At 48.5% G+C, this 25,816-nt stretch overlaps 2 protein-coding genes across 11 annotated transcripts in view; one reads left to right on the forward strand and one right to left on the reverse strand.

Annotated features, from left to right (window-relative positions):
- The window catches only part of LOC106602080 (guanine nucleotide exchange protein smcr8a), a 39,399-nt gene extending 23,482 nt beyond the window's left edge, over positions 1-15,917 (forward strand). For 2 of the 3 annotated variants that reach the window (XM_082971960.1, XM_082971961.1), the window contains 2 exons: positions 2,700-2,924; positions 8,945-15,917. In XM_082971960.1, the coding sequence (XP_082828086.1) occupies positions 2,700-2,924; positions 8,945-10,190 (1,471 nt within the window). In that variant the 3' untranslated portion in view covers positions 10,191-15,917. The remainder of the gene's footprint in view (positions 1-2,699; positions 2,925-8,944) is intronic. The other variant, XR_014391445.1, reaches the window with a different exon arrangement.
- Positions 15,918-16,249: 332 nt separating this feature from the next.
- LOC123740232 (serine hydroxymethyltransferase, cytosolic) overlaps positions 16,250-25,816 on the reverse strand; it is a 62,201-nt gene continuing 52,634 nt past the window's right edge. For 3 of the 8 annotated variants that reach the window (XM_082971962.1, XM_082971963.1, XM_082971969.1), the window contains 4 exons: positions 24,129-24,251; positions 20,847-20,963; positions 20,188-20,298; positions 16,250-17,519 (listed from right to left, as the gene is read on the reverse strand). In XM_082971962.1, the coding sequence (XP_082828088.1) occupies positions 17,347-17,519; positions 20,188-20,298; positions 20,847-20,963; positions 24,129-24,251 (524 nt within the window). In that variant the 3' untranslated portion in view covers positions 16,250-17,346. Of the gene's footprint in view, positions 17,520-18,599; positions 18,677-19,043; positions 19,121-20,187; positions 20,299-20,846; positions 20,964-24,128; positions 24,252-24,294; positions 24,333-25,519; positions 25,558-25,816 lie in introns of those variants that run through there. The other 5 variants (XM_082971965.1, XM_082971966.1, XM_082971964.1 and 2 more) reach the window with 5 other exon arrangements.

Below are 25,816 nucleotides of genomic sequence, written 5' to 3' on the forward strand. Positions count from 1 at the left end.
CAAGCATTTAGTTAGATACTACTGTTGGAGCTGGGAACACAAGCATTTAGTTAGATACTACTGTTGGAGCTGGGAACACAAGCATTTAGTTAGATATTACTGTTGGAGCTGGGAACACAAGCATTTAGTTAGATATTACTGTTGGAGCTGGGAACACAAGCATTTAGTTAGATATTACTGCACTGTTGGAGCTAGAAACACAAGCATTTAGTTAGATATTACTGTTGGAGCTAGAAACACAAGCATTTAGTTAGATATTACTGTTGGAGCTGGGAACACAAGCATTTAGTTAGATATTACTGTTGGAGCTGGGAACACAAGCATTTAGTTAGATATTACTGTTGGAGCTAGAAACACAAGCATTTAGTTAGATACTACTGTTGGAGCTGGGAACACAAGCATTTAGTTAGATATTACTGCACTGTTGGAGCTAGAAACACAAGCATTTAGTTAGATATTACTGTTGGAGCTAGAAACACAAGCATTTAGTTAGATATTACTGCACTGTTGGAGCTGGGAACACAAGCATTTAGTTAGATATTACTGTTGGAGCTGGGAACACAAGCATTTAGTTAGATACTACTGTTGGAGCTAGGAACACAAGCATTTAGTTAGATATTACTGCACTGTTGGAGCTGGGAACACAAGCATTTAGTTAGATATTACTGCACTGTTGGAGCTAGGAACACAAGCATTTAGTTAGATACTACTGCACTGTTGGAGCTAGAAACACAAGCATTTAGTTAGATATTACTGTTGGAGCTGGGAACACAAGCATTTAGTTAGATATTACTGCACTGTTGGAGCTAGAAACACAAGCATTTAGTTAGATACTACTGTTGGAGCTAGGAACACAAGCATTTAGTTAGATATTACTGTTGGAGCTAGAAACACAAGCATTTAGTTAGATATTACTGTTGGAGCTAGAAACACAAGCATTTAGTTAGATATTACTGTTGGAGCTGGGAACACAAGCATTTAGTTAGATATTACTGTTGGAGCTGGGAACTCAAGCATTTAGTTAGATATTACTGCACTGTTGGAGCTAGGAACACAAGCATTTAGTTAGATATTACTGCACTGTTGGAGCTAGGAACACAAGCATTTAGTTAGATATTACTGCACTGTTGGAGCTAGAAACACAAGCATTTAGTTAGATACTACTGCACTGTTGGAGCTAGAAACACAAGCATTTAGTTAGATATTACTGTTGGAGCTGGGAACACAAGCATTTAGTTAGATATTACTGCACTGTTGGAGCTAGAAACACAAGCATTTAGTTAGATACTACTGTTGGAGCTAGGAACACAAGCATTTAGTTAGATATTACTGTTGGAGCTAGAAACACAAGCATTTAGTTAGATATTACTGTTGGAGCTAGAAACACAAGCATTTAGTTAGATATTACTGTTGGAGCTGGGAACACAAGCATTTAGTTAGATATTACTGTTGGAGCTGGGAACACAAGCATTTAGTTAGATATTACTGCACTGTTGGAGCTGGGAACACAAGCATTTAGTTAGATACTACTGCACTGTTGGAGCTAGAAACACAAGCATTTAGTTAGATATTACTGTTGGAGCTGGGAACACAAGCATTTAGTTAGATATTACTGCACTGTTGGAGCTAGAAACACAAGCATTTAGTTAGATACTACTGTTGGAGCTAGGAACACAAGCATTTAGTTAGATATTACTGTTGGAGCTAGGAACACAAGCTTTTAGTTAGATATTACTGCACTGTTGGAGCTAGAAACACAAGCATTTATTTAGATACTACTGTTGGAGCTAGAAACACAAGCATTTAGTTAGATATTACTGTTGGAGCTAGAAACACAAGCATTTAGTTAGATATTACTGCACCGTTGGAGCTGGGAACACAAGCATTTAGTTAGATATTACTGTTGGAGCTAGGAACACAAGCATTTAGTTAGATATTACTGTTGGAGCTAGAAACACAAGCATTTAGTTAGATATTACTGTTGGAGCTAGAAACACAAGCATTTAGTTAGATATTACTGCACTGTTGGAGCTAGAAACACAAGCATTTAGTTAGATATTACTGTTGGAGCTAGAAACACAAGCATTTAGTTAGATATTACTGCACTGTTGGAGCTAGAAACACAAGCATTTAGTTAGATATTACTGTTGGAGCTAGAAACACAAGCATTTAGTTAGATATTACTGCACTGTTGGAGCTAGAAACACAAGCATTTAGTTAGATATTACTGCACTGTTGGAGCTGGGACCACAAGCATTTAGTTAGATATTACTGTTGGAGCTAGAAACACAAGCATTTAGTTAGATATTACTGTTGGAGCTAGGAACACAAGCATTTAGTTAGATATTACTGCACTGTTGGAGCTGGGAACACAAGCATTTAGTTAGATATTACTGTTGGAGCTGGGAACACAAGCATTTAGTTAGATATTACTGTTGGAGCTGGGAACACAAGCATTTAGTTAGATATTACTGCACTGTTGGAGCTGGGACCACAAGCATTTAGTTAGATATTACTGTTGGAGCTAGAAACACAAGCATTTAGTTAGATATTACTGTTGGAGCTGGGAACACAAGTATTTAGTTAGATATTACTGTTGGAGCTAGAAACACAAGCATTTCGCTACACCCACAATAACATCTGTTAAACACGTGTATGTGACCATCTCTCTCTCGCTCTCTCTCTGTCTCTACCTCCAGGTTTGTGCGTCAGTATCCGTTTGCCTTGCATGCCCTGTGGTCCCTACTGAGTGGTCGGACCCTGGTGGTCCTGGGATCCGAGGAGGGGAGGGTCAGGAGGCTGGTGTCCGCTCTAGCCCTCTACGTGCCTGGACCCGGGCGCTGTGGGGAGAGGGTCCAGCCTTGGCTCTCCTGCCCCTTCAGCCTCACTGACCTACAGAGGTGGAAACTCATAGGACTGCAGAGGTGAGGAGGAAGGGGCGGTGCCTGCGTGAGTGGGGATCAGTTCCATACATTCATTTCTATGATCGAAACACTTCCTGTTATAACTAGCCTATGTACAGTCTACTTCCTGTTATGACTAGCCTATATACAGTCTACTTCCTGTTATGACTAGCCTATATACAGTCTACTTCCTGTTATAACTGGCCTATATACAGTCTACTTCCTGTTATAACTAGCCTATATACGGTCTACTTCCTGTTATAACTAGCCTATTTACAGTCTACTTCCTGTTATAACTGGCCTATATACAGTCTACTTCCTGTTATAACTAGCCTGTATATGGTCTACTTCCTGTTAGGACTAGCCTATATACAGTCTACTTCCTGTTATAACTAGCCTATACACAGTCTTTACTGTCCTAACGAGCCCTTATAAAGTCGTAGGCCGTATACTTAGACGGTCTACTTCCTGTTAGTAACTAGCCTGTATACGTCTACTTCCTGTTATAACTAGCCGATATACGGTCTACTTCCTGTTATAACTAGCCTATACACAGTCTACTTCCTGTTATAACGAGCCTATATAAAGTCTACTTCCTGTTATAACTAGCCTGTAATACGTCTACTTCCTGTTATAACTAGCCTATATACAGTCTACTTCCTGTTATAACTAGCCTATATACAGTCTACTTCCTGTTATAACTAGCCTATATACGGTCTACTTCCTGTTACTACTAGCCTATATACAGTCTACTTCCTGTTATAACGAGCCTATATAAAGTCTACTTCCTGTTATAACTAGCCTGTATACGTCTACTTCCTGTTATAACTAGCCTATATACAGTCTACTTCCTGTTATAACTAGCCTATATACGGTCTACTTCCTGTTACTACTAGCCTATTTACGGTCTACTTCCTGTTTATAACTAGCTTATAGACAGTAGACATGCCTCCTCCTCCTCCTCCTCCTACCCTATAGACAGTAGACATGCCTCCTCCTCCTCCTACCCTATAGACAGTAGACATGCCTCCTCCTCCTACCCTATAGACAGTAGACATGCCTCCTCCTCCTACCCTATAGACAGTAGACATGCCTCCTCCTCCTCCCTACCCTATAGACAGTAGACATGCCTCCTCCTCCTACCCTATAGACAGTAGACATGCCTCCTCCTCCTCCTCCCCTATAGACAGTAGACATGCCTCCTCCTCCTCCTCCCCCATGCCTCCTCCTCCTCCTACCCTATAGACAGTAGACATGCCTCCTCCTACCCTATAGACAGTAGACATGCCTCCTCCTCCTCCTACCCTATAGACAGTAGACATGCCTCCTCCTCCTCCTCCTACCCTATAGACAGTAGACATGCCTCCTCCTCCTCCTACCCTATAGACAGTAGACATGCCTCCTCCTCCTCCTCCTACCCTATAGACAGTAGACATGCCTCCTCCTCCTCCTACCCTATAGACAGTAGACATGCCTCCTCCTCCTCCTTACCCTATAGACAGTAGACATGCCTCCTCCTCCTCCTACCCTATAGACAGTAGACATGCCTCCTCCTCCTCCCCTATAGACAGTAGACACGCCTCCTCCTCCTCCTACCCTATAGACAGTAGACATGCCTCCTCCTCCTCCTACCCTATAGACAGTAGACATGCCTCCTCCTCCTCCTACCCTATAGACAGTAGACATGCCTCCTCCTCCTACCCTATAGACAGTAGACATGCCTCCTCCTCCTACCCTATAGACAGTAGACATGCCTCCTCCTCCTCCTACCCTATAGACAGTAGACATGCCTCCTCCTCCTCCTACCCTATAGACAGTAGACATGCCTCCTCCTCCTCCTCCTACCCTATAGACAGTAGACATGCCTCCTCCTCCTCCTACCCTATAGACAGTAGACATGCCTCCTCCTCCTCCTACCCTATAGACAGTAGACATGCCTCCTCCTCCTACCCTATAGACAGTAGACATGCCTCCTCCTCCTCCTACCCTATAGACAGTAGCCCCTACATAGACAGCTCCTCCTCCTCCTACCCTATAGACAGTAGACATGCCTCCTCCTCCTTCTACCCTATAGACAGTAGACATGCCTCCTCCTACCCTATAGACAGTAGACATGCCTCCTCCTACCCTATAGACAGTAGACATGCCTCCTCCTCCTCCTCCTACCCTATAGACAGTAGACATGCCTCCTCCTCCTCCTCCTCCTACCCTATAGACAGTAGACATGCCTCCTCCTCCTCCTACCCTATAGACAGTAGACATGCCTCCTCCTCCTCCTACCCTATAGACAGTAGACATGCCTCCTCCTCCTCCTACCCTATAGACAGTAGACATGCCTCCTCCTCCTCCTACCCTATAGACAGTAGACATGCCTCCTCCTCCTCCTACCCTATAGACAGTAGACATGCCTCCTCCTCCTCCTACCCTATAGACAGTAGACATGCCTCCTCCTCCTACCCTATAGACAGTAGACATGCCTCCTCCTCCTCCTACCCTATAGACAGTAGACATGCCCCTCCTCCTCCTCCCCTATAGACAGTAGACAGCCTCCTCCTACCCTATAGACAGTAGACATGCCTCCTCCTCCTCCTCCCCTATAGACAGTAGACATGCCTCCTCCTCCTCCTACCCTATAGACAGTAGACATGCCTCCTCCTCCTCCTCCTCCCCTATAGACAGTAGACATGCCCCCTCCTCCTTCTCCTACCCTATAGACAGTAGACATGCCTCCTCCTCCTACCCTATAGACAGTAGACATGCCTCCTCCTCCTCCTCCTACCCTATAGACAGTAGACATGCCTCCTCCTCCTCCTACCCTATAGACAGTAGACATGCCTCCTCCTCCTCCTACCCTATAGACAGTAGACACGCCTCCTCCTCCTCCTACCCTATAGACAGTAGACACGCCTCCTCCTCCTCCTACCCTATAGACAGTAGACACGCCTCCTCCTCCTCCTACCCTATAGACAGTAGACATGCCTCCTCCTCCTCCTACCCTATAGACAGTAGACATGCCTCCTCCTCCTCCTACCCTATAGACAGTAGACACACCTCCTCCTCCTTCTACCCTATAGACAGTAGACACGCCTCCTCCTCCTCCTACCCTATAGACAGTAGACACGCCTCCTCCTCCTCCTACCCTATAGACAGTAGACATGCCTCCTCCTCCTCCTCCTCCTCCTACCCTATAGACAGTAGACATGCCTCCTCCTCCTCCTCTTCCTACCCTATAGACAGTAGACATGCCTCCTCCTCCTCCTCCTCCTACCCTATAGACAGTAGACATGCCTCCTCCTCCTACCCTATAGACAGTAGACATGCCTCCTCCTCCTCCTACCCTATAGACAGTAGACATGCCTCCTCCTCCTCCTCCTCTTCCTCCTACCCTATAGACAGTAGACACGCCTCCTCCTCCTCCTACCCTATAGACAGTAGACATGCCTCCTCCTCCTACCCTATAGACAGTAGACATGCCTCCTCCTCCTACCCTATAGACAGTAGACATGCCTCCTCCTCCTCCTACCCTATAGACAGTAGACATGCCTCCTCCTCCTCCTCCTACCCTATAGACAGTAGACACGCCTCCTCCTCCTCCTCCTCCTCCCCTATAGACAGTAGACATATCTCCTCCTCCTCCCCTATAGACAGTAGACATATCTCCTCCTCCTACCCTATAGACAGTAGACATGCCTCCTCCTCCTCCAACCCTATAGACAGTAGACACGCCTCCTCCTCCTCCTCCTACCCTATAGACAGTAGACATGCCTCCTCCTCCCCTATAGACAGTAGACATGCCTCCTCCTCCTACCCTATAGACAGTAGACATGCCTCCTCCTCCTCCTCCTACCCTATAGACAGTAGACATGCCTCCTCCTCCTCCTACCCTATAGACAGTAGACATGCCTCCTCCTCCTCCTACCCTATAGACAGTAGACATGCCTCCTACCCTATAGACAGTAGACATGCCTCCTCCTCCTTCTACCCTATAGACAGTAGACATGCCTCCTCCTACCCTATAGACAGTAGACATGCCTCCTCCTCCTCCTACCCTATAGACAGTAGACATGCCTCCTCCTCCTCCTCCTACCCTATAGACAGTAGACATGCCTCCTCCTCCTCCTCCTACCCTATAGACAGTAGACATGCCTCCTCCTCCTCCTCCTCTTCCTCCTACCCTATAGACAGTAGACACGCCTCCTCCTCCTCCTACTTATAGACAGTAGACATGCCTCCTCCTCCTACCCTATAGACAGTAGACATGCCTCCTCCTCCTCCTCCTACCCTATAGACAGTAGACATGCCTCCTCCTCCTTCCTACCCTATAGACAGTAGACATGCCTCCTCCTCCTCCTCCTACCCTATAGACAGTAGACACGCCTCCTCCTCCTCCTCCTCCTCCCCTATAGACAGTAGACATATCTCCTCCTCCTACCCTATAGACAGTAGACATGCCTCCTCCTCCTCCACCCTATAGACAGTAGACATGCCTCCTCCTCCTACCCTATAGACAGTAGACATGCCTCCTCCTCCTCCTACCCTATAGACAGTAGACACGCCTCCTCCTCCTCCTCCTACCCTATAGACAGTAGACATGCCTCCTCCTCCCCTATAGACAGTAGACACGCCTCCTCCTCCTCCTCCTACCCTATAGACAGTAGACATGCCTCCTCCTCCCCTATAGACAGTAGACATGCCTCCACCTCCTACCCTATAGACAGTAGACATGCCTCCTCCTCCTCCTCCTACCCTATAGACAGTAGACATGCCTCCTCCTCCTCCTCCCCTATAGACAGTAGACATGCCCCCTCCTCCTCCTCCTACCCTATAGACAGTAGACATGCCTCCTCCTCCTACCCTATAGACAGTAGACATGCCTCCTCCTCCTCCTCCTACCCTATAGACAGTAGACATGCCTCCTCCTCCTCCTACCCTATAGACAGTAGACATGCCTCCTCCTCCTCCTACCCTATAGACAGTAGACACGCCTCCTCCTCCTTCTACCCTATAGACAGTAGACACGCCTCCTCCTCCTCCTACCCTATAGACAGTAGACACGCCTCCTCCTCCTCCTACCCTATAGACAGTAGACATGCCTCCTCCTCCTCCTACCCTATAGACAGTAGACATGCCTCCTCCTCCTCCTCTTCCTACCCTATAGACAGTAGACATGCCTCCTCCTACCCTATAGACAGTAGACATGCCTCCTCCTCCTCCTACCCTATAGACAGTAGACATGCCTCCTCCTCCTCCTCTTCCTCCTACCCTATAGACAGTAGACACGCCTCCTCCTCCTCCTACCCTATAGACAGTAGACATGCCTCCTCCTCCTACCCTATAGACAGTAGACATGCCTCCTCCTACCCTATAGACAGTAGACATGCCTCCTCCTCCTCCTACCCTATAGACAGACATGCCTCCTCCTCCTCCTACCCTATAGACAGTAGACATGCCTCCTCCTACCCTATAGACAGTAGACATGCCTCCTCCTCCTCCTACCCTATAGACAGACATGCCTCCTCCTCCTACCCTATAGACAGTAGACATGCCTCCTCCTCCTCCTCCTCCTCCCCTATAGACAGTAGACATGCCTCCTCCTCCTCCGACCCTATAGACAGTAGACATGCCTCCTCCTCCTCCGACCCTATAGACAGTAGACATGCCTCCTCCTTTTCCTCCTCCCCTATAGACAGTAGACATGCCTCCTCCTTTTCCTTCTACCCTATAGACAGTAGACATGCCTCCTCCTTTTCCTACCCTATAGACAGTTGAGATGCCTCCTCCTCCTCCTACCCTATAGACAGTAGACATGCCTCCTCCTCCTCCTCCTACCCTATAGACAGTAGACATGCCTCCTCCTTTTCCTACCCTATAGACAGTAGAGATGCCTCCTCAACCTAATGAAAGTCTCATTTTGCGGCCTTAAATGAAAATATAAATTGGGGATAGTTTTTCCACATTGATCAGTATAAAATATGTCTAGATTTTCACTGGGCGCCATACATCTCATTCAGACTGAATATCTCCTCTCTCTTTTCCTCCAGGGTGGCTTCTCCCGTGGGGACCAGCATGCTCTGCTCTCTGTCTCGCTACAGCCGTTACATCTCCGTCCTGGACGCCGACCGGAAGACCCTCCGTTGCCCCGGCTACCGCGGAACCCTCCTGTCCAACATGGCGGACCGCCGTACCCGGCTCCGGCGAGGATCCACCTACTTCTTACATCTCCAGAACGTGCTCAGTCGACTGGCCGCCCGGGCTTTCCACCTTAGCTTTACACATCACCTCCATCTTCCCATCAGCCACCGCCGGGAGCAGAGACAGGAAGTAGAGGAGAGGACGCGGGGCTTCCTGAGGGATCAGCTCGGGCTCGGCGAAGACGACTGTTCCGTCCTGATGTACCTGAGTCAGCTGATCACCCGGCACTACCTGGAGACGGACAACATACTAGACCCGACCACTGGGGGTGCTGTAACCCCAGAGACGGGCCTAGACCCGACCACTGGGGGTGCTGTAACCCCAGAACCGGGCCAAGACCCGACCACTGGGGGTGCTGTAACCCCAGAACCGGGCCAAGACCCGACCACTGGGGGTGCTGTAACCCCAGAGACGGGCCTAGACCCGACCACTGGGGGTGCTGTTATCCCAGAGACGGGCCTAGACCCGACCACTGGGGGCGCTGTAACCCCAGAGACGGGCGTTGACCCGACCACTGGGGGTGCTGTAACCCCAGAGACGGGCGTCGACCCTACCACTGGGGGCGCTATAACCCCAGAGACGGGCGTCGACCCGACCACTGGGGGTGCTGTAACCCCAGAGACGGGCCTAGACCCGACCACTGGGGGTGCTATAACCCCAGAGACGGGCCTAGACCCGACCACTGGGGGCGCTGTAACCCCAGAGACGGGCCTAGACCCGACCACTGGGGGCGCTATAACCCCAGAGACGGGCCTAGACCCGACCACTGGGGGTGCTGTAACCCCAGAGACGGGCCTAGACCCGACCACTGGGGGCGCTGTAACCCCAGAGACGGGCCTAGACCCGACCACTGGGGGCGCTGTAACCCCAGAGCAGAACCTAGACCCGACCACTGGGGGTGCTGTAACCCCAGAGACGGGCCTAGACCCGACCACTGGGGGTGCTGTAACCCCAGAGACGGGCCTAGACCCGACCACTGGGGGCGCTGTAACCCCAGAGCAGAACCTAGACCCGACCACTGGGGGTGCTGCCAGGAAGAGAGCTCCACCCAGCTTCACTTTTAACTACACCACTAGTCTCCTATACAAGATCTGATCTGAAACACTGACCGAGGATCGAATCTCTGAGAGCCCTCGAGTCTTCTCTCCTCACCTCCTCAAAACAGCACTGGAGACAGATGGGAGATTTCGCTCTAGGTTGGAGACCGTCTCCTAGGTAATCGGGAGAGACTGAGGAGGGAGCGAGGGGGTTTTAGTGAATGTAATGCTGTCCATCCGTCCGTCCTCCTTCTAATGAATGTCCGAATCCAGGGGGGGACGGGAACCTGGACACTGATTTTTGATTGATTGATTGATTGATTGACAAGTCCACTATGAACCGTCCTTCTGATCTGAGCGAGAAGGTGTGTGTGTAACGTTAATATGATGCATGTTCCGTGTGTGTTCGTGCCGGTCCGTGTCCCCGTGATGTTGCATGTTGTCCACAGAACCACAGTACTACTACTACTACTGCTATAGTTTGTTGGGAACGTTGTAAAGGACCAGATTGGTGCCCGTTCAACGAATCAAATTTATTAATGAAAAGAGGGACATTCGTCAAATCAGTCATGCTTTATGTGTCGTAACAGGACCCACCGATGTGTTTTACTTAAGTACGATTTTTGGATTATATTTCACTGTTTTTTTCCCTGCATAACATGTAGAAGTTGTCTCTTTTTTTTTTCTTGAAGAGGGTGGCTGCTAAATGCTAACTCCCTGCTAAATGCTAACTCCCTGCTAAATGCTAACTCCCTGCTGAATGCTAACTCCCTGCTGAATGCTAACGCCCTGCTAAATGCTAACGCCCTGCTAAATGCTAACTCCCTGCTAAATGCTAACTCCCTGCTAAATGCTAACTCCCTGCTAAATGCTAAATGCTAACTCCTTGCTGAATGCTAACTCCCTGCTGAATGCTAACTCCCTGCTAAATGCTAACTCCCTGCTGAATGCTAACTCCCTGCTAAATGCTAACTCCCTGCTAAATGCTAACTCCCTGCTAGATGCTAACTCCCTGCTAAATGCTAACTCCCTGCTAAATGCTAACTCCTTGCTAAATGCTAACTCCCTGCTAAATGCTAACTCCCGTTTTCGTATAAGCTGGTTAGCCTTAGCTAGCGTACAGAAATCGTTGATTTAGGTGACGATGACATGAGTTGATAACATCCAATACAATCATTATACTCCGATTTTTTTTTTTTACCTCCAACATAGTGTGAAATAGACAATAGACTAATTTAGCTGAGGGACAACGAGGAAGCTTTGGGGATTCCCCCCCCCCCCCCCCGACGCGTTTCCATGGCAAGGGAGTTCCATTGTTTGTTTTTGTTGGTCGAGTTCGATTTAGCTCCTTTACCGTCGCTATACCAACGACGTGTATATAAACCCTAGACTGCTGCTGCTGCTGCTGTTTACTGGACATTTATAGGCTTTAAGCCACCGGTCGGCCATTTTGACAGTCCTCCATAGGATTGAATGGAAAGTTTACAGCATTACAATTAAAGGTTTCAAGAACAACATTACATGTATTTAAGTATTTGTTGTTGTTTGTAGTGGGGGACAGTAACATTAGTATTTTTAAAGGGGTTGGGGGGGGGGGGGGGGGGGGGCGCTAAAAAAAATATTTTAGTTTAGCTCACATATGTAAAATTATACATTACGGTGTCTTAATGGAATAAACATGTCAGAAATTAATGTAATGACATTTAGTAAATGGATTTCTATATCGTCCAACATATTATTTACAATGGAGGAGCGCCAAAATGGCTGCACGGTGGCTTCAATACAGCCCCCCCCCCCCCCCCCCCCCTGTCAGCCATCCAGGGTTTATACACATCATTAAGGAGAGACAAAATGGCTGCAATAGAGCACCCCCCTGTCAGCCATCCAGGGTTTATACACATCATTAAGGAGAGCCAAAATGGCTTCAATACAGCACCCCCCTGTCAGCCATCCAGGGTTTATACACATCATTAAGGAGAGCCAAAATGGCTGCAATACAGCACCCCCCTGTCAGCCATCCAGGGTTTATACACATCATTAAGGAGAGCCAAAATGGCTGCACGGTGGCTTCAATACAGCACCCCCCTGTCAGCCATCCAGGGTTTATACACATCATTAAGGAGAGCCAAAATGGCTTCAATACAGCACCCCCCTGTCAGCCATCCAGGGTTTATACACATCATTAAGGAGAGCCAAAATGGCTGCAATACAGCACCCCCCTGTCAGCCATCCAGGGTTTATACACATCATTAAGGAGAGCCAAAATGGCTGCAATACAACACCCACCTGTCAGCCATCCAGGGTTTATACACATCATTAAGGAGAGCCAAAATGGCTGCACGGTGGCTTCAATACAGCACCCCCCTGTCAGCCATCCAGGGTTTATACACATCATTAAGGAGAGCCAAAATGGCTGCAATACAGCCCCCCCCCTGTCAGCCATCCAGGGTTTATACACATCATTAAGGAGAGCCAAAATGGCTGCAAGGTGGCTTCAATACCATCAACAAAACACCAAATGATGGAATTTCCTCGTGGAAGAATGGCGTCTCATCCCTCCGATAGACTTCCCAGACACTTGTAGAATCGATGTCAAGGTGTATTAAAGCTGTTCTGGTTGGTGGAGGACCCGACGTCCTATTAAAACACTGTTGGAGTTTCCTTTATTCTCCCAGTTACCTGGTGGTTGGTGGAGGACCTGGAGTTTCCTTTATTCTGCCAGTTACCTGGTGGACGACCCGACCTCCTATTAAAACACTGTTGGAGTTTCCTTTATTCTGGCAGTTACCTGGTGGTTGGTGGAGGACCCGACGTCCTATTAAAACACTATGTTGGCGTTTCCTTTATTCTGGCAGTTACCTTGTGGTTGGTGGACCCGACGTCCTATTAAAACACTATGTTGGAGTTTCCTTTATTCTGGCAGTTACATGGTGGTTGGTGGAGGACCTGGAGTTTCCTTTATTCTGCCAGTTACCGGGTGGACGACCCGACCTCCTATTAAAACACTGTTGGAGTTTCCTTTATTCTCCCAGTTGGTTGGTGGAGGACCTGGAGTTTCCTTTATTCTGCCAGTTACCTGGTGGTTGGTGGAGGACCTGGAGTTTCCTTTATTCTGGCAGTTACCTGGTGGACGACCCGACGTCCTATTAAAACACTGTTGGAGTTTCCTTTATTCTCCCAGTTACCTGGTGGTTGGTGGAGGACCTGGAGTTTCCTTTATTCTGCCAGTTACCTGGTGGACGACCCGACCTATTAAAACACTGTTGGAGTTTCCTTTATTCTGCCAGTTACCTGGTGGACGACCCGACCTCCTATTAAAACACTGTTGGAGTTTCCTTTATTCTGGCAGTTACCTGGTGGACGACCAGACCTCCTATTAAAACACTGTTGGAGTTTCCTTTATTCTGGCAGTTACCTGGTGGTTGGTGGAGGACCTGGAGTTTCCTTTATTCTGCCAGTTACCTGGTGGACGACCCGACCTCCTATTAAAACACTGTTGGAGTTTCCTTTATTCTGCCAGTTACCTCCTATTAAAACACTTTATGTTGCTGTTTCCTTCACAAGGTTCATTTCCATCTTACTGTTTGTTGAAAGGTCAAGATGTTTGGATGTGTATTTTATTCTTCTGATTGTTACAGATTGGCTAAATGCAGACAAAATGCAACCCAAAACAGTCTTACCACAGTGTGCTTATTGTGTGTGTGTGTGTGTGTGTGTTGCGTCAGGTCTGCTTTCACCTAGTTATGTATAGCTGTTGTGTTTCAATGTCAAAGTATTATTCAGGTCCTGAGGGCCAAAACATTTCTGCTTTCTCTTCCTACCTGATGTCCCCAGGTCTGAATGAGTCTCTCTACCTGATGTCCCCAGGTCTGAATGAGTCTCTCTACCTGATGTCCCCAGGTCTGAATGAGTCTCAGGTCTGAATGAGTCTCTCTACCTGATGTCCCCAGGTCTGAATGAGTCTCTCTACCTGATGTCCCCAGGTCTGAATGAGTCTCTCTACCTGATGTCCCCAGGTCTGAATGAGTCTCTCTACCTGATGTCCCCAGGTCTGAATGAGTCTCTCTACCTGATGTCCCCAGGTCTGAATGAGTCTCTCTACCTGATGTCCCCAGGTCTGAATGAGTCTCTCTACCTGATGTCCCCAGGTCTGAATGAGTCTCTCTACCTGATGTCCCCAGGTCTGAATGAGTCTCTCTACCTGATGTCCCCAGGTCTGAATGAGTCTCTCTACCTGATGTCCCCAGGTCTGAATGAGTCTCTCTACCTGATGTCCCCAGGTCTGAATGAGTCTCTCTACCTGATGTCCCCAGGTCTGAATGAGTCTCTCTACCTGATGTCCCCAGGTCTGAATGAGTCTCTCTACCTGATGTCCCCAGGTCTGAATGAGTCTCTCTACCTGATGTCCCCAGGTCTGAATGAGTCTCTCTACCTGATGTCCCCAGGTCTGAATGAGTCTCTCTACCTGATGTCCCCAGGTCTGAATGAGTCTCTCTACCTGATGTCCCCAGGTCTGAATGAGTCTCTCTACCTGATGTCCCCAGGTCTGAATGAGTCTCTCTACCTGATGTCCCCAGGTCTGAATGAGTCTCTCTACCTGATGTCCCCAGGTCTGAATGAGTCTCTCTACCTGATGTCCCCAGGTCTGAATGAGTCTCTCTACCTGATGTCCCCAGGTCTGAACGAGTCTCTCTACCTGATGTCCCCAGGTCTGAATGAGTCTCTCTACCTGATGTCCCCAGGTCTGAATGAGTCTCTCTACCTGATGTCCCCAGGTCTGAATGAGTCTCAACCTGTTGTCCCCAGATCTGAACGAGTCTCGGGTCTGAACGAGTCTCGGGTCTGAACGAGTCTCGGATTACAGGTAGAGGATGAGAACCAGTAGTGTTTCGTCCCTCCAGGACCAGAAAGAAATAGCCCTTGGCTAGATTCAATCTGATCCGCAGAAGATCCGGGTTATAGTTCACCTTTAAAAAAAACCAAAAAGGTAATTTACGATTGAGCCTACTGTTAACGTGGAAACTTTACCTTTTAATAAGGTGCACAGCCGAAAAGAGGAGATCGGATTTGAATCTAGGATCAGCTTCCTCCCTCCAGTCCTAACGAGGGGTGAGAGATATATATATATATGGGTCCCGTGTGGCTCAGTTGGTAGAGCATGGGTGTTTGCAACGCCAGGGTTGTGGGTTCGATTCCCACGGGGGACCAATACGTGGGGGGGGGGGAAAATGTCTGAAATGTATGCATTCACTACTGTAAGTCGCTCTGGATAAGAGCGTCTGCTAAAATGACTAAAATGTAAATGTTAATAACTGATCTAGGATCAGTTTCCTCCCTCCAGTCCTAACAGGTCACCATTAGAGAGGTGATATATATATATATATATATATAACTGAACTAGGATCAGTCCTATATATATATATAACTGATCTAGGATCAGTCTTAACAGGTCACCATTAGAGAGGTGATATATATATATATAACTGATCTAGGATCAGTCCTAACGGGTCACCATTAGAGAGGTGATATATATATATATATATATAACTGATCTAGGATCAGTCCTAACAGGTCACCATTAGAGAGGTTATATATATATATAACTGATCTAGGACCAGTGTTGAACAGGTCACCATTAGAGAGGTGATATATATATATATATATATATATATAACTGATCTAGGACCAGTGTTAAACAGAGCTGAATGTCTGTCTGGTTCATACCATTTATGATGCTGATGTATTGTTATTATAATGACATTAAATTATTGAATGTTTCTGTCGATTTGTAAAGTGGTTGGGTGTTGTTACTGAAATGGTTCCAACCTGGTTCCTCTCCGGTCGGATAAAACGCAGCCGGTTCCTCTAAACGGTCGGATAAAACGCAGCCGGTTCCTCTAAACGGTCGGATAAAACGCAGCCGGTTCCTCTAAACGGTCGTGTAACTGACTAGGTATCTTTCTCTTTCAAATGTGTATATCTGGAACCAAATCCTAATGGCCGACGGGCTCTATATTTACCCACAATGCATCCTCTAAATCACACCCATTGATTCACACATGCCGTCTACAGTGTCGTTCATCTTCTGAAGAACAAGAGAGACAGTAGAGACTGAGGTGTGTTCCACATATTAGAGTTTTATTTGTCTTGGGTTTCGTTACATCAAACCATTAAGGCAGAGGACAAACCGGTCAGTCAAACCGTTAAGGCAGAGGACAAACCGGTCAGTCAAACCGTTAAGACAGAGGACAAACCGGTCAGTCAAACCGTTAAGGCAGAGAAGGAAACCGGTCAGTCAAACCGTTAAGACAGAGGACAAACCGGTCAGTCAAACCGTTAAGACAGAGGACAAACCGGTCAGTCAAACCGTTAAGACAGAGGACAAACCGGTCAGTCAAACCGTTAAGGCAGAGGACAAACCGGTCAGTCAAACCGTTAAGACAGAGGACAAACCGGTCAGTCAAACCGTTAAGGCAGAGAAGGAAACCGGTCAGTCAAACCGTTAAGACAGAGGACAAACCGGTCAGTCAAACCGTTAAGACAGAGGACAAACCGGTCAGTCAAACCGTTAAGGCAGAGGACAAACCGGTCAGTCAAACCGTTAAGGCAGAGGACAAACCGGTCAGTCAAACCGTTAAGGCAGAGGACAAACCGGTCAGTCAAACCGTTAAGACAGAGAAGGGAAACAGTCAGTCAAACCGTTAAGGCAGAGGACAAACCGGTCAGTCAAACCGTTAAGACAGAGAAGGGAAACAGTCAGTCAAACCGTTAAGGCAGAGGACAAACCGGTCAGTCAAACCGTTAAGACAGAGAAGGGAAACAGTCAGTCAAACCGTTAAGGCAGAGGACAAACCGGTCAGTCAAACCGTTAAGGCAGAGGACAAACCGGTCAGTCAAACCGTTAAGGCAGAGAAGGGAAACAGTCAGTTTTGCAGGTCAGCGGTCAAGTTTTCAAGATAAAGGATGATGATGTGGTAGATTGACATCTCTTCTTGAATTTCCTTCATCTTGACAAGCCGACCTGCGACACATTCTGGGATTGTAACAACAGTGGACTCACGGGAAAAAAAAGCAGAATAGTTTGAGTTGTTTTTTTTTTTTTGTTCTTCCCTACAAAACGTTGAGAAAAGGAGATGGGAAGTTTATTCAACAGGGTGCAACAGCAGAGGGGGAAAAAGGCAATCCAGCAGTGAGAACCATCGGACCCCGGTCTTCTAAAGTTCCTCCAGACCAGGCATGGGGAACCTCCCCGCGAAAGCTTCCACCTCGCCCCTCAGCTCTGCTACCCGTTCCTGGTGCTTCGCCTCCCCTGCAAGGGCCTCCTTAAACTCCTTCAGGGTGACCTTGGGCTGCAGAGATGCCTGGACGTCCAGGGTTATCTGGATACCTGTAGGGAGAACGAGGGGTTGAGAGGTCAGGGGTTAGAGGTGGCCTTGGGCTGCAGAGAGGCCTGGACGTCCAGGGTAATCTGGATACCTGTAGGGAGAACGAGGGGTTGAGAGGTCAGGGGTTAGAGGTGGCCTTGGGCTGCAGAGATGCCTGGACGTCCAGGGTAATCTGGATACCTGTAGGGAGAACGAGGGGTTGAGAGGTCAGGGGTTAGAGGTGGCCTTGGGCTGCAGAGATGCCTGGACGTCCAGGGTAATCTGGATACCTGTAGGGAGAACGAGGGGTTGAGAGGTCAGGGGTTAGAGGTGGCCTTGGGCTGCAGAGAGGCCTGGACGTCCAGGGTAATCTGGATACCTGTAGGGAGAACGAGGGGTTGAGAGGTCAGGGGTTAGAGGTGGCCTTGGGCTGCAGAGAGGCCTGGACGTCCAGGGTAATCTGGATACCTGTAGGGAGAACGAGGGGTTGAGAGGTCAGGGGTTAGAGGTGGCCTTGGGCTGCAGAGAGGCCTGGACGTCCAGGGTAATCTGGATACCTGTAGGGAGAACGAGGGGTTGAGAGGTCAGGGGTTAGAGGTGGCCTTGGGCTGCAGAGAGGCCTGGACGTCCAGGGTAATCTGGATACCTGTAGGGAGAACGAGGGGTTGAGAGGTCAGGGGTTAGAGGTGGCCTTGGGCTGCAGAGATGCCTGGACGTCCAGGGTAATCTGGATACCTGTAGGGAGAACGAGGGGTTGAGAGGTCAGGGGTTAGAGGTGGCCTTGGGCTGCAGAGAGGCCTGGACGTCCAGGGTAATCTGGATACCTGTAGGGAGAACGAGGGGTTGAGAGGTCAGGGGTTAGAGGTGGCCTTGGGCTGCAGAGAGGCCTGGACGTCCAGGGTAATCTGGATACCTGTAGGGAGAACGAGGGGTTGAGAGGTCAGGGGTTAGAGGTGGCCTTGGGCTGCAGAGAGGCCTGGACGTCCAGGGTAATCTGGATACCTGTAGGGAGAACGAGGGGTTGAGAGGTCAGGGGTTAGAGGTGGCCTTGGGCTGCAGAGAGGCCTGGACGTCCAGGGTAATCTGGATACCTGTAGGGAGAACGAGGGGTTGAGAGGTCAGGGGTTAGAGGTGGCCTTGGGCTGCAGAGATGCCTGGACGTCCAGGGTAATCTGGATACCTGTAGGGAGAACGAGGGGTTGAGAGGTCAGGGGTTAGAGGTGGCCTTGGGCTGCAGAGAGGCCTGGACGTCCAGGGTAATCTGGATACCTGTAGGGAGAACGAGGGGTTGAGAGGTCAGGGGTTAGAGGTGGCCTTGGGCTGCAGAGAGGCCTGGACGTCCAGGGTAATCTGGATACCTATAGGGAGAACGAGGGGTTGAGAGGTCAGGGGTTAGAGGTGGCCTTGGGCTGCAGAGAGGCCTGGACGTCCAGGGTAATCTGGATACCTGTAGGGAGAACGAGGGGTGAGAGGTCAGGGGTTAGAGGTGGCCTTGGGCTGCAGAGAGGCCTGGACGTCCAGGGTAATCTGGATACCTGTAGGGAGAACGAGGGGTTGAGAGGTCAGGGGTTAGAGGTGGCCTTGGGCTGCAGAGAGGCCTGGACGTCCAGGGTAATCTGGATACCTGTAGGGAGAACGAGGGGTTGAGAGGTCAGGGGTTAGAGGTGGCCTTGGTCTGCTAGCTGGACATCTAGGATCAGTACTATGTCTATAGACACAGAGGTCAGGGGTTAAAGGTCAGGGGTTAAAGGGGCCTTGGTCTGCTAGCTGGACATCTAGGGTCAGTACTATGTCTATAGACACAGAGGTCAGGGGTTAAAGGTCAGGGGTTAGAGGTGGCCTTGGTCTGCTAGCTGGACATCTAGGGTCAGTACTATGTCTATAGACACAGAGGTCAGGGGTTAGAGGTCAGGGGTTAAAGGGGCCTTGGTCTGCTAGCTGGACATCTAGGGTCAGCACTATGTCTATAGACACAGAGGTCAGGGGTTAAAGGTCAGGGGTTAAAGGGGCCTTGGTCTGCTAGCTGGACATCTAGGGTCAGTACTATGTCTATAGACACAGAGGTCAGGGGTTAGAGGTCAGGGGTTAAAGGTCAGGGGTTAAAGGGGCCTTGGTCTGCTAGCTGGACATCTAGGGTCAGTACTATGTCTATAGAAACAGAGGTCGGGGGTTAAAGGTCAGGGGTTAGAGGGGCCTTGGTCTGCTAGCTGGACATCTAGGGTCAGTACTATGTCTATAGACACAGAGGTCAGGGGTTAAAGGTCAGGGGTTAAAGGGGCCTTGGTCTGCTAGCTGGAGATCTAGGGTCAGTACTATGTCTATAGACACAGAGGTCAGGGGTTAGAGGTCAGGGGTTAAAGGGGCCTTGGTCTGCTAGCTGGACATCTAGGGTCAGTACTATGTCTATAGACACAGAGGTCGGGGGTTAAAGGTCAGGGGTTAGAGGGGCCTTGGTCTGCTAGCTGGACATCTAGGGTCAGTACTATGTCTATAGACACAGAGGTCAGGGGTTAAAGGGGCCTTGGTCTGCTAGCTGGACATCTAGGATCAGTACTATGTCTATAGACACAGAGGTCAGGGGTTAAAGGTCAGGGGTGAGAGGTCAGGGGTTAAAGGGGCCTTGGTCTGCTAGCTGGACATCTAGGATCAGTACTATGACTATAGACACAGAGGTCAGGGGTTAAAGGTCACCTCTGTGGATGAACTCTGCGACCTTCCTGAAGTCTTCCTCAACCATTCCCCTGGAGGTCAGAGCAGGAGAGCCGAACCTCAGACCGCTGGGACGCAATGCACTCTTATCACCTACACACACACACACACACACACACACACACACACACACACACACACACACACACAACACACACACACACACACAGGGTCAGTTCCTACACACACACACACACACATATAGACCACTGGGACACAGAGCACTCTCATCACCTACACACACACACACACACACACACACACACACACACAGGGTCAGTTCCTACACACACACACATATAGACCACTGGGACACAGAGCACTCTCATCACCTACACACACACACACACACACACACACACAGGGTCAGTTCCTACACACACATATAGACCACTGGGACACAGAGCACTCTCATCACCTACACACACACACACACATATAGACCACTGGGACACAGAGCACTCTCATCACCTACACACACACACACACACACACACACACACACAGGGTCAGTTCCTACACACACACATATAGACCACTGGGACACAGAGCACTCTCATCACCTACACACACACACACACATATAGACCACTGGGATACAGAGCACTCATCACCTACAGAGGACAGTGTCTGTTACTTACCTGGGCAGGTGTTCTTGTTGCAGGCGATGGCAGCAGCTTCTAGAACCTTCTCAGCTCGTCCTCCGTCCGTCCCGCTAGGCCTCAGGTCCAGTAAGATCAGATGGTTATCAGAACCCCCTGGACAACATAAACACAACCATACCACAACATTAACACAACCATACCACAACATTAACACGACCATACCACAACATTAACACAACCATACCACAACATTAACACAACCATACCGCAACATTAACACAACCATACCACAACATAAACACAACCATACCACAACATTAACACAACCATACCACAACATAAACACAACCATATAGCAACCAGGGATGTGACAAATTGACCATTTTTCTTAATGTTTAAAAACAACAGCATTGGCACCTGTACTACCGTTACTGTACCTAAATTCTGCCAGCAGTGGTTTGGGCCTCACAGTGCGTTTGGGTATCGCGGTGCGTTTGGGCGTCGCGGTGCGTTTGGGCGTCGCGGTGCGTCCCCTTTTCAGACGGTGAAGCATTGGCACCTGTACTACCGTTACTGTACCTAAATTCCACCTCGTAATGTTGGCATCTCCTTCTCATTTAACATCTCAAAGTGTTACCATACAGGACTTTGCTGCTGTCGCCATTTGTCCAACTGTTTAACAACGATGACGTAGTTGTGAAGAGTCTACTCCAAAACAATCGATTCCTCGGCTCCTTGCACGTCGACTCCAATTTCTGAGTGTCAAGATTCACTTCCCGCCGGGATATCGACATCTTAAGATTCAGTATTTTTTGGAACGGTGAGAGACTGATTAGTTACCGTACTTCCGAGAACAAACACTCACATCTTTCATAGCGAGGAGAGAGGGGTATCTTAAAACCCCCCGCAGATTTAGGAAGGTTAAAACCCCCCCTCAGATTTAGGAAGCTTAAAACCCCCCCCTCAGATTTAGGAAGCTTAAATCCCCCCCTCAGATTTAGGAAGCTTAAAAACCCCCCTCAGATTTAGGAAGGTTAAAACACCCCCTCAGATTTAGGAAGCTTAAAACCCCCCCTCAGATTTAGGAAGCTTAAATCCCCCCTTAGATTTAGGAAGCTTAAACCCCCCCCTCAGATTTAGGAAGCTTAAACCCCCCCCTCAGATTTAGGAAGCTTAAACCCCCCCTCAGATTTAGGAAGCTTTAAACCCCCCCCCCCCTCAGATTTAGGAAGCTTAAAACCCCCCCCTCCCCTCAGATTTAGGAAGCTTAAACCCCTCCCCTCAGATTTAGGAAGCTTAAACCCCCCCCCCCCCTCAGATTTAGGAAGCTTAAACCCCCCCCCTCAGATTTAGGAAGCTTAAACCCCCCCCTCAGATTTAGGAAGCTTTAAACCCCCCCCCCCCCTCAGATTTAGGAAGCTTAAAACCCCCCCCTCCCCTCAGATTTAGGAAGCTTAAACCCCTCCCCTCAGATTTAGGAAGCTTAAACCCCCCCCCCCCCCCCCTCAGATTTAGGAAGCTTAAATCCCCCCTTAGATTTAGGAAGCTTAAATCCCCCCTTAGATTTAGGAAGCTTAAACACCCCCCCCCCCCTCAGATTTAGGAAGCTTAAACCCCCCCCCCCCCCCTCAGATTTAGGAAGCTTAAAACATCCCCCTCAGATCTAGGAAGCTTAAAACACCCCCCCTCAGATTTAAACGGTTCCCATTTATTCTATGAGTTTATCTGCCCATATGAAGTCATTATGGCACGACTATACTTTTTAAAGAAATGTCTTTTGGCGGGGTAATTGGTATTTATAAAAAAAAAAAAACACTTTGGGAGCCATTCTGAAGTGGTTAATTGTATCTGTATGTACATAGCTGTATTATGTAATGCATGTGAATTAATATAATTCATTTAGATCTGATTACATGTTGTTGAGTAATGGGATAAAGTTATCATTATATATGTTTGTTGTCACTTATTAAGCCTCCTCAGTATTTCATATGTTTTTAAAAGTTGTATATCATGAGGTATTCTTCTTCTATTTCCATGTAAATTTGATATCCTAAAATGTTGGATTATTCTGAAAATAATTTTTTACAAAAAAAAAGGGGGGTTGGGGGTGAGGGGCATTGAGTTTTTAATTATTAGTAAAGGTGTATCAGTAGATCGTCGGTAAATAAATTGAGTTTTTTGTTCATGGTTTGCCAATTTTGATACCCGTTAACGTTTCGGGTCCCATATCTTAGCAGTTCAATTACCACTGGCAAACAGGAAGGGCGACAGGGGACATCCCTGTCTCGTGCCCCCTTTTCTAAAGTTATTTCATCAGATAATGCTTCATTTTGGTATATTTTTGCAGCTTTGATTGAACAACAAGCTACACACGTGAAGGCTACAGGTATTTTTAATGGGGCGCACGTCATAAAAAAACTACATTTAAAAAGTTTGTTTTATCAATTTTATATAAAAATAAATAAAATGTCAATGTTAAAAATAGGCCTATAAATTGTTTTTTTGTGCAAAAATGAATACTCAAGTATTTTAATATTAACGTCCATTGTGATATTGAATAACCGTGCCCATTCCTAGTTAACACACAGGGTTAACAACAAGTATTGTAATATTTACTTTATCTGTATTTTCTTTACCCCTTTTTCTCCCCAATTTCGTTGGTATCCAAATTGGTAGTTACAGTCTTGTCTCATCGCTGCAACTCCCGTATGGACTCGGGAGAGGCGAAAGACCGAGAGCGGTGCTGCCTCAGAAACACAACCCAACCCAGCCGCACTGCTTCTTGACACAATGCCCACTTAATAACCCGGGAAGCCAGCCGCACCAATGTGTCGGAGGAAACACCGTACACCTTGCGACCGTGTCAGCGTGCACTGCGCCCGGCCCGCCACAGGAGTCGCTAGAGCGCGATGGGACAAGGACATCCCTGCCGGCCAAACCCTCTTCCTAACCCGGACGACGCTGGGCCAAATTGTTCGCCGCCCCATGGGTCTCACGGTCGCGGCCGGCTGCATCAGAGACTCGAACCCAGAATCTCTAGTGGCACAGTTAGCACTGCGATGCAGCGCCTTAGACCACTGCGCCACTCGGGAGGTCCTCAACTATTGTAACAGTAACATCTGTTGGGATAAGGAATAACCGAGGCCATTCCTAACAGCAGCGTTTCCAGAACTAGCACTACACAGGTCCTAGGGCAAAACCCCCCCCCAAATATTCACCCCTTGGGGTCCCCTGGACCCAGTTCTGGAAACCTTGGCTTACAGCCTGTCCAACACAGGTGTTAGTCTGTTAACCACAACCATGACGTTATTGTCTCACCGGTGACGATCTTGTACCCGAGGTCGATGAGGGCGTTGGCCATAGCTCTGCAGTTAGAGAGCACCTGGTACTGATATGCCTTAAACTCTGGGGTTAGAGCCTGCTTCAGGGCTACCGCCACACCTGGAGAAACATTCACACACATTAACACACATTAACCCTTAACCTCTGGGGTTAGAGCCTGCTTCAGGGCCACCGCCACACCTGGAGAAACATTAACACACATTAACCCTTAACCTCTGGGGTTTAGAGCCTGCTTCAGGGCCACCGCCACACCTGGAGAAACATTAACACACATTAACCCTTAACCTCTGGGGTTTAGAGCCTGCTTCAGGGCTACCGCCACACCTGGAGAAACATTAACACACATTAACACACATTAACCCTTAACCTCTGGGGTTAGAGCCTGCTTCAGGGCTACCGCCACACCTGGAGAAACATTAACACACATTAACCCTTAACCTCTGGGGTTTAGAGCCTGCTTCAGGGCTACCGCCACACCTGGAGAAACATTAACACACATTAACCCTTAACCTCTGGGGTTTAGAGCCTGCTTCAGGGCTACCGCCACACCTGGAGAAACATTAACACACATTAACCCTTAACCTCTGGGGTTAGAGCCTGCTTCAGGGCTACCGCCACACCTGGAGAAACATTAACACACATTAACCCTTAACCTCTGGGGTTAGAGCCTGCTTCAGGGCTACCGCCACACCTGGAGAAACATTAACACACATTAACCCTTAACCTCTGGGGTTTAGAGCCTGCTTCAGGGCTACCGCCACACCTGGAGAAACATTAACACACATTAACCCTTAACCTCTGGGGTTAGAGCCTGCTTCAGGGCTACCGCCACACCTGGAGAAACATTAACACACATTAACCCTTAACCTCTGGGGTTTAGAGCCTGCTTCAGGGCTACCGCCACACCTGGAGAAACATTAACACACATTAACCCTTAACCTCTGGGGTTTAGAGCCTGCTTCAGGGCTACCGCCACACCTGGAGAAACATTAACACACATTAACCCTTAACCTCTGGGTTTAGAGCCTGCTTCAGGGCTACCGCCACACCTGGAGAAACATTAACACACATTAACCCTTAACCTCTGGGGTTTAGAGCCTGCTTCAGGGCTACCGCCACACCTGGAGGAACATTAACACACATTAACCCTTAACCTCTGGGGTTAGAGCCTGCTTCAGGGCCACGGCCACACCTGGAGAAACATTAACACACATTAACCCTTAACCTCTGGGGTTAGAGCCTGCTTCAGGGCTACCGCCACACCTGGAGGAACATTAACACACATTAACCCTTAACCTCTGGGGTTAGAGCCTGCTTCAGGGCCACCGCCACACCTGGAGGAACATTAACACACATTAACCCTTAACCTCTGGGGTTAGAGCCTGCTTCAGGGCCACCGCCACACCTGGAGAAACATTAACACACATTAACCCTTAACCTCTGGGGGTTAGAGCCTGCTTCAGGGCTACCGCCACACCTGGAGAAACATTAACACACATTAACCCTTAACCTCTGGGGTTAGAGCCTGCTTCAGGGCTACCGCCACACCTGGAGAAACATTAACACACATTAACCCTTAACCTCTGGGGTTTAGAGCCTGCTTCAGGGCCACCGCCACACCTGGAGAAACATTAACACACATTAACCCTTAACCTCTGGGGTTA

This window comes from Salmo salar, unplaced genomic scaffold (genome assembly GCF_965601325.2).
Source record: "Salmo salar unplaced genomic scaffold, fSalSal1 ptg000468l, whole genome shotgun sequence".
Classification (NCBI taxonomy): Eukaryota; Metazoa; Chordata; class Actinopteri; order Salmoniformes; family Salmonidae; genus Salmo; species Salmo salar.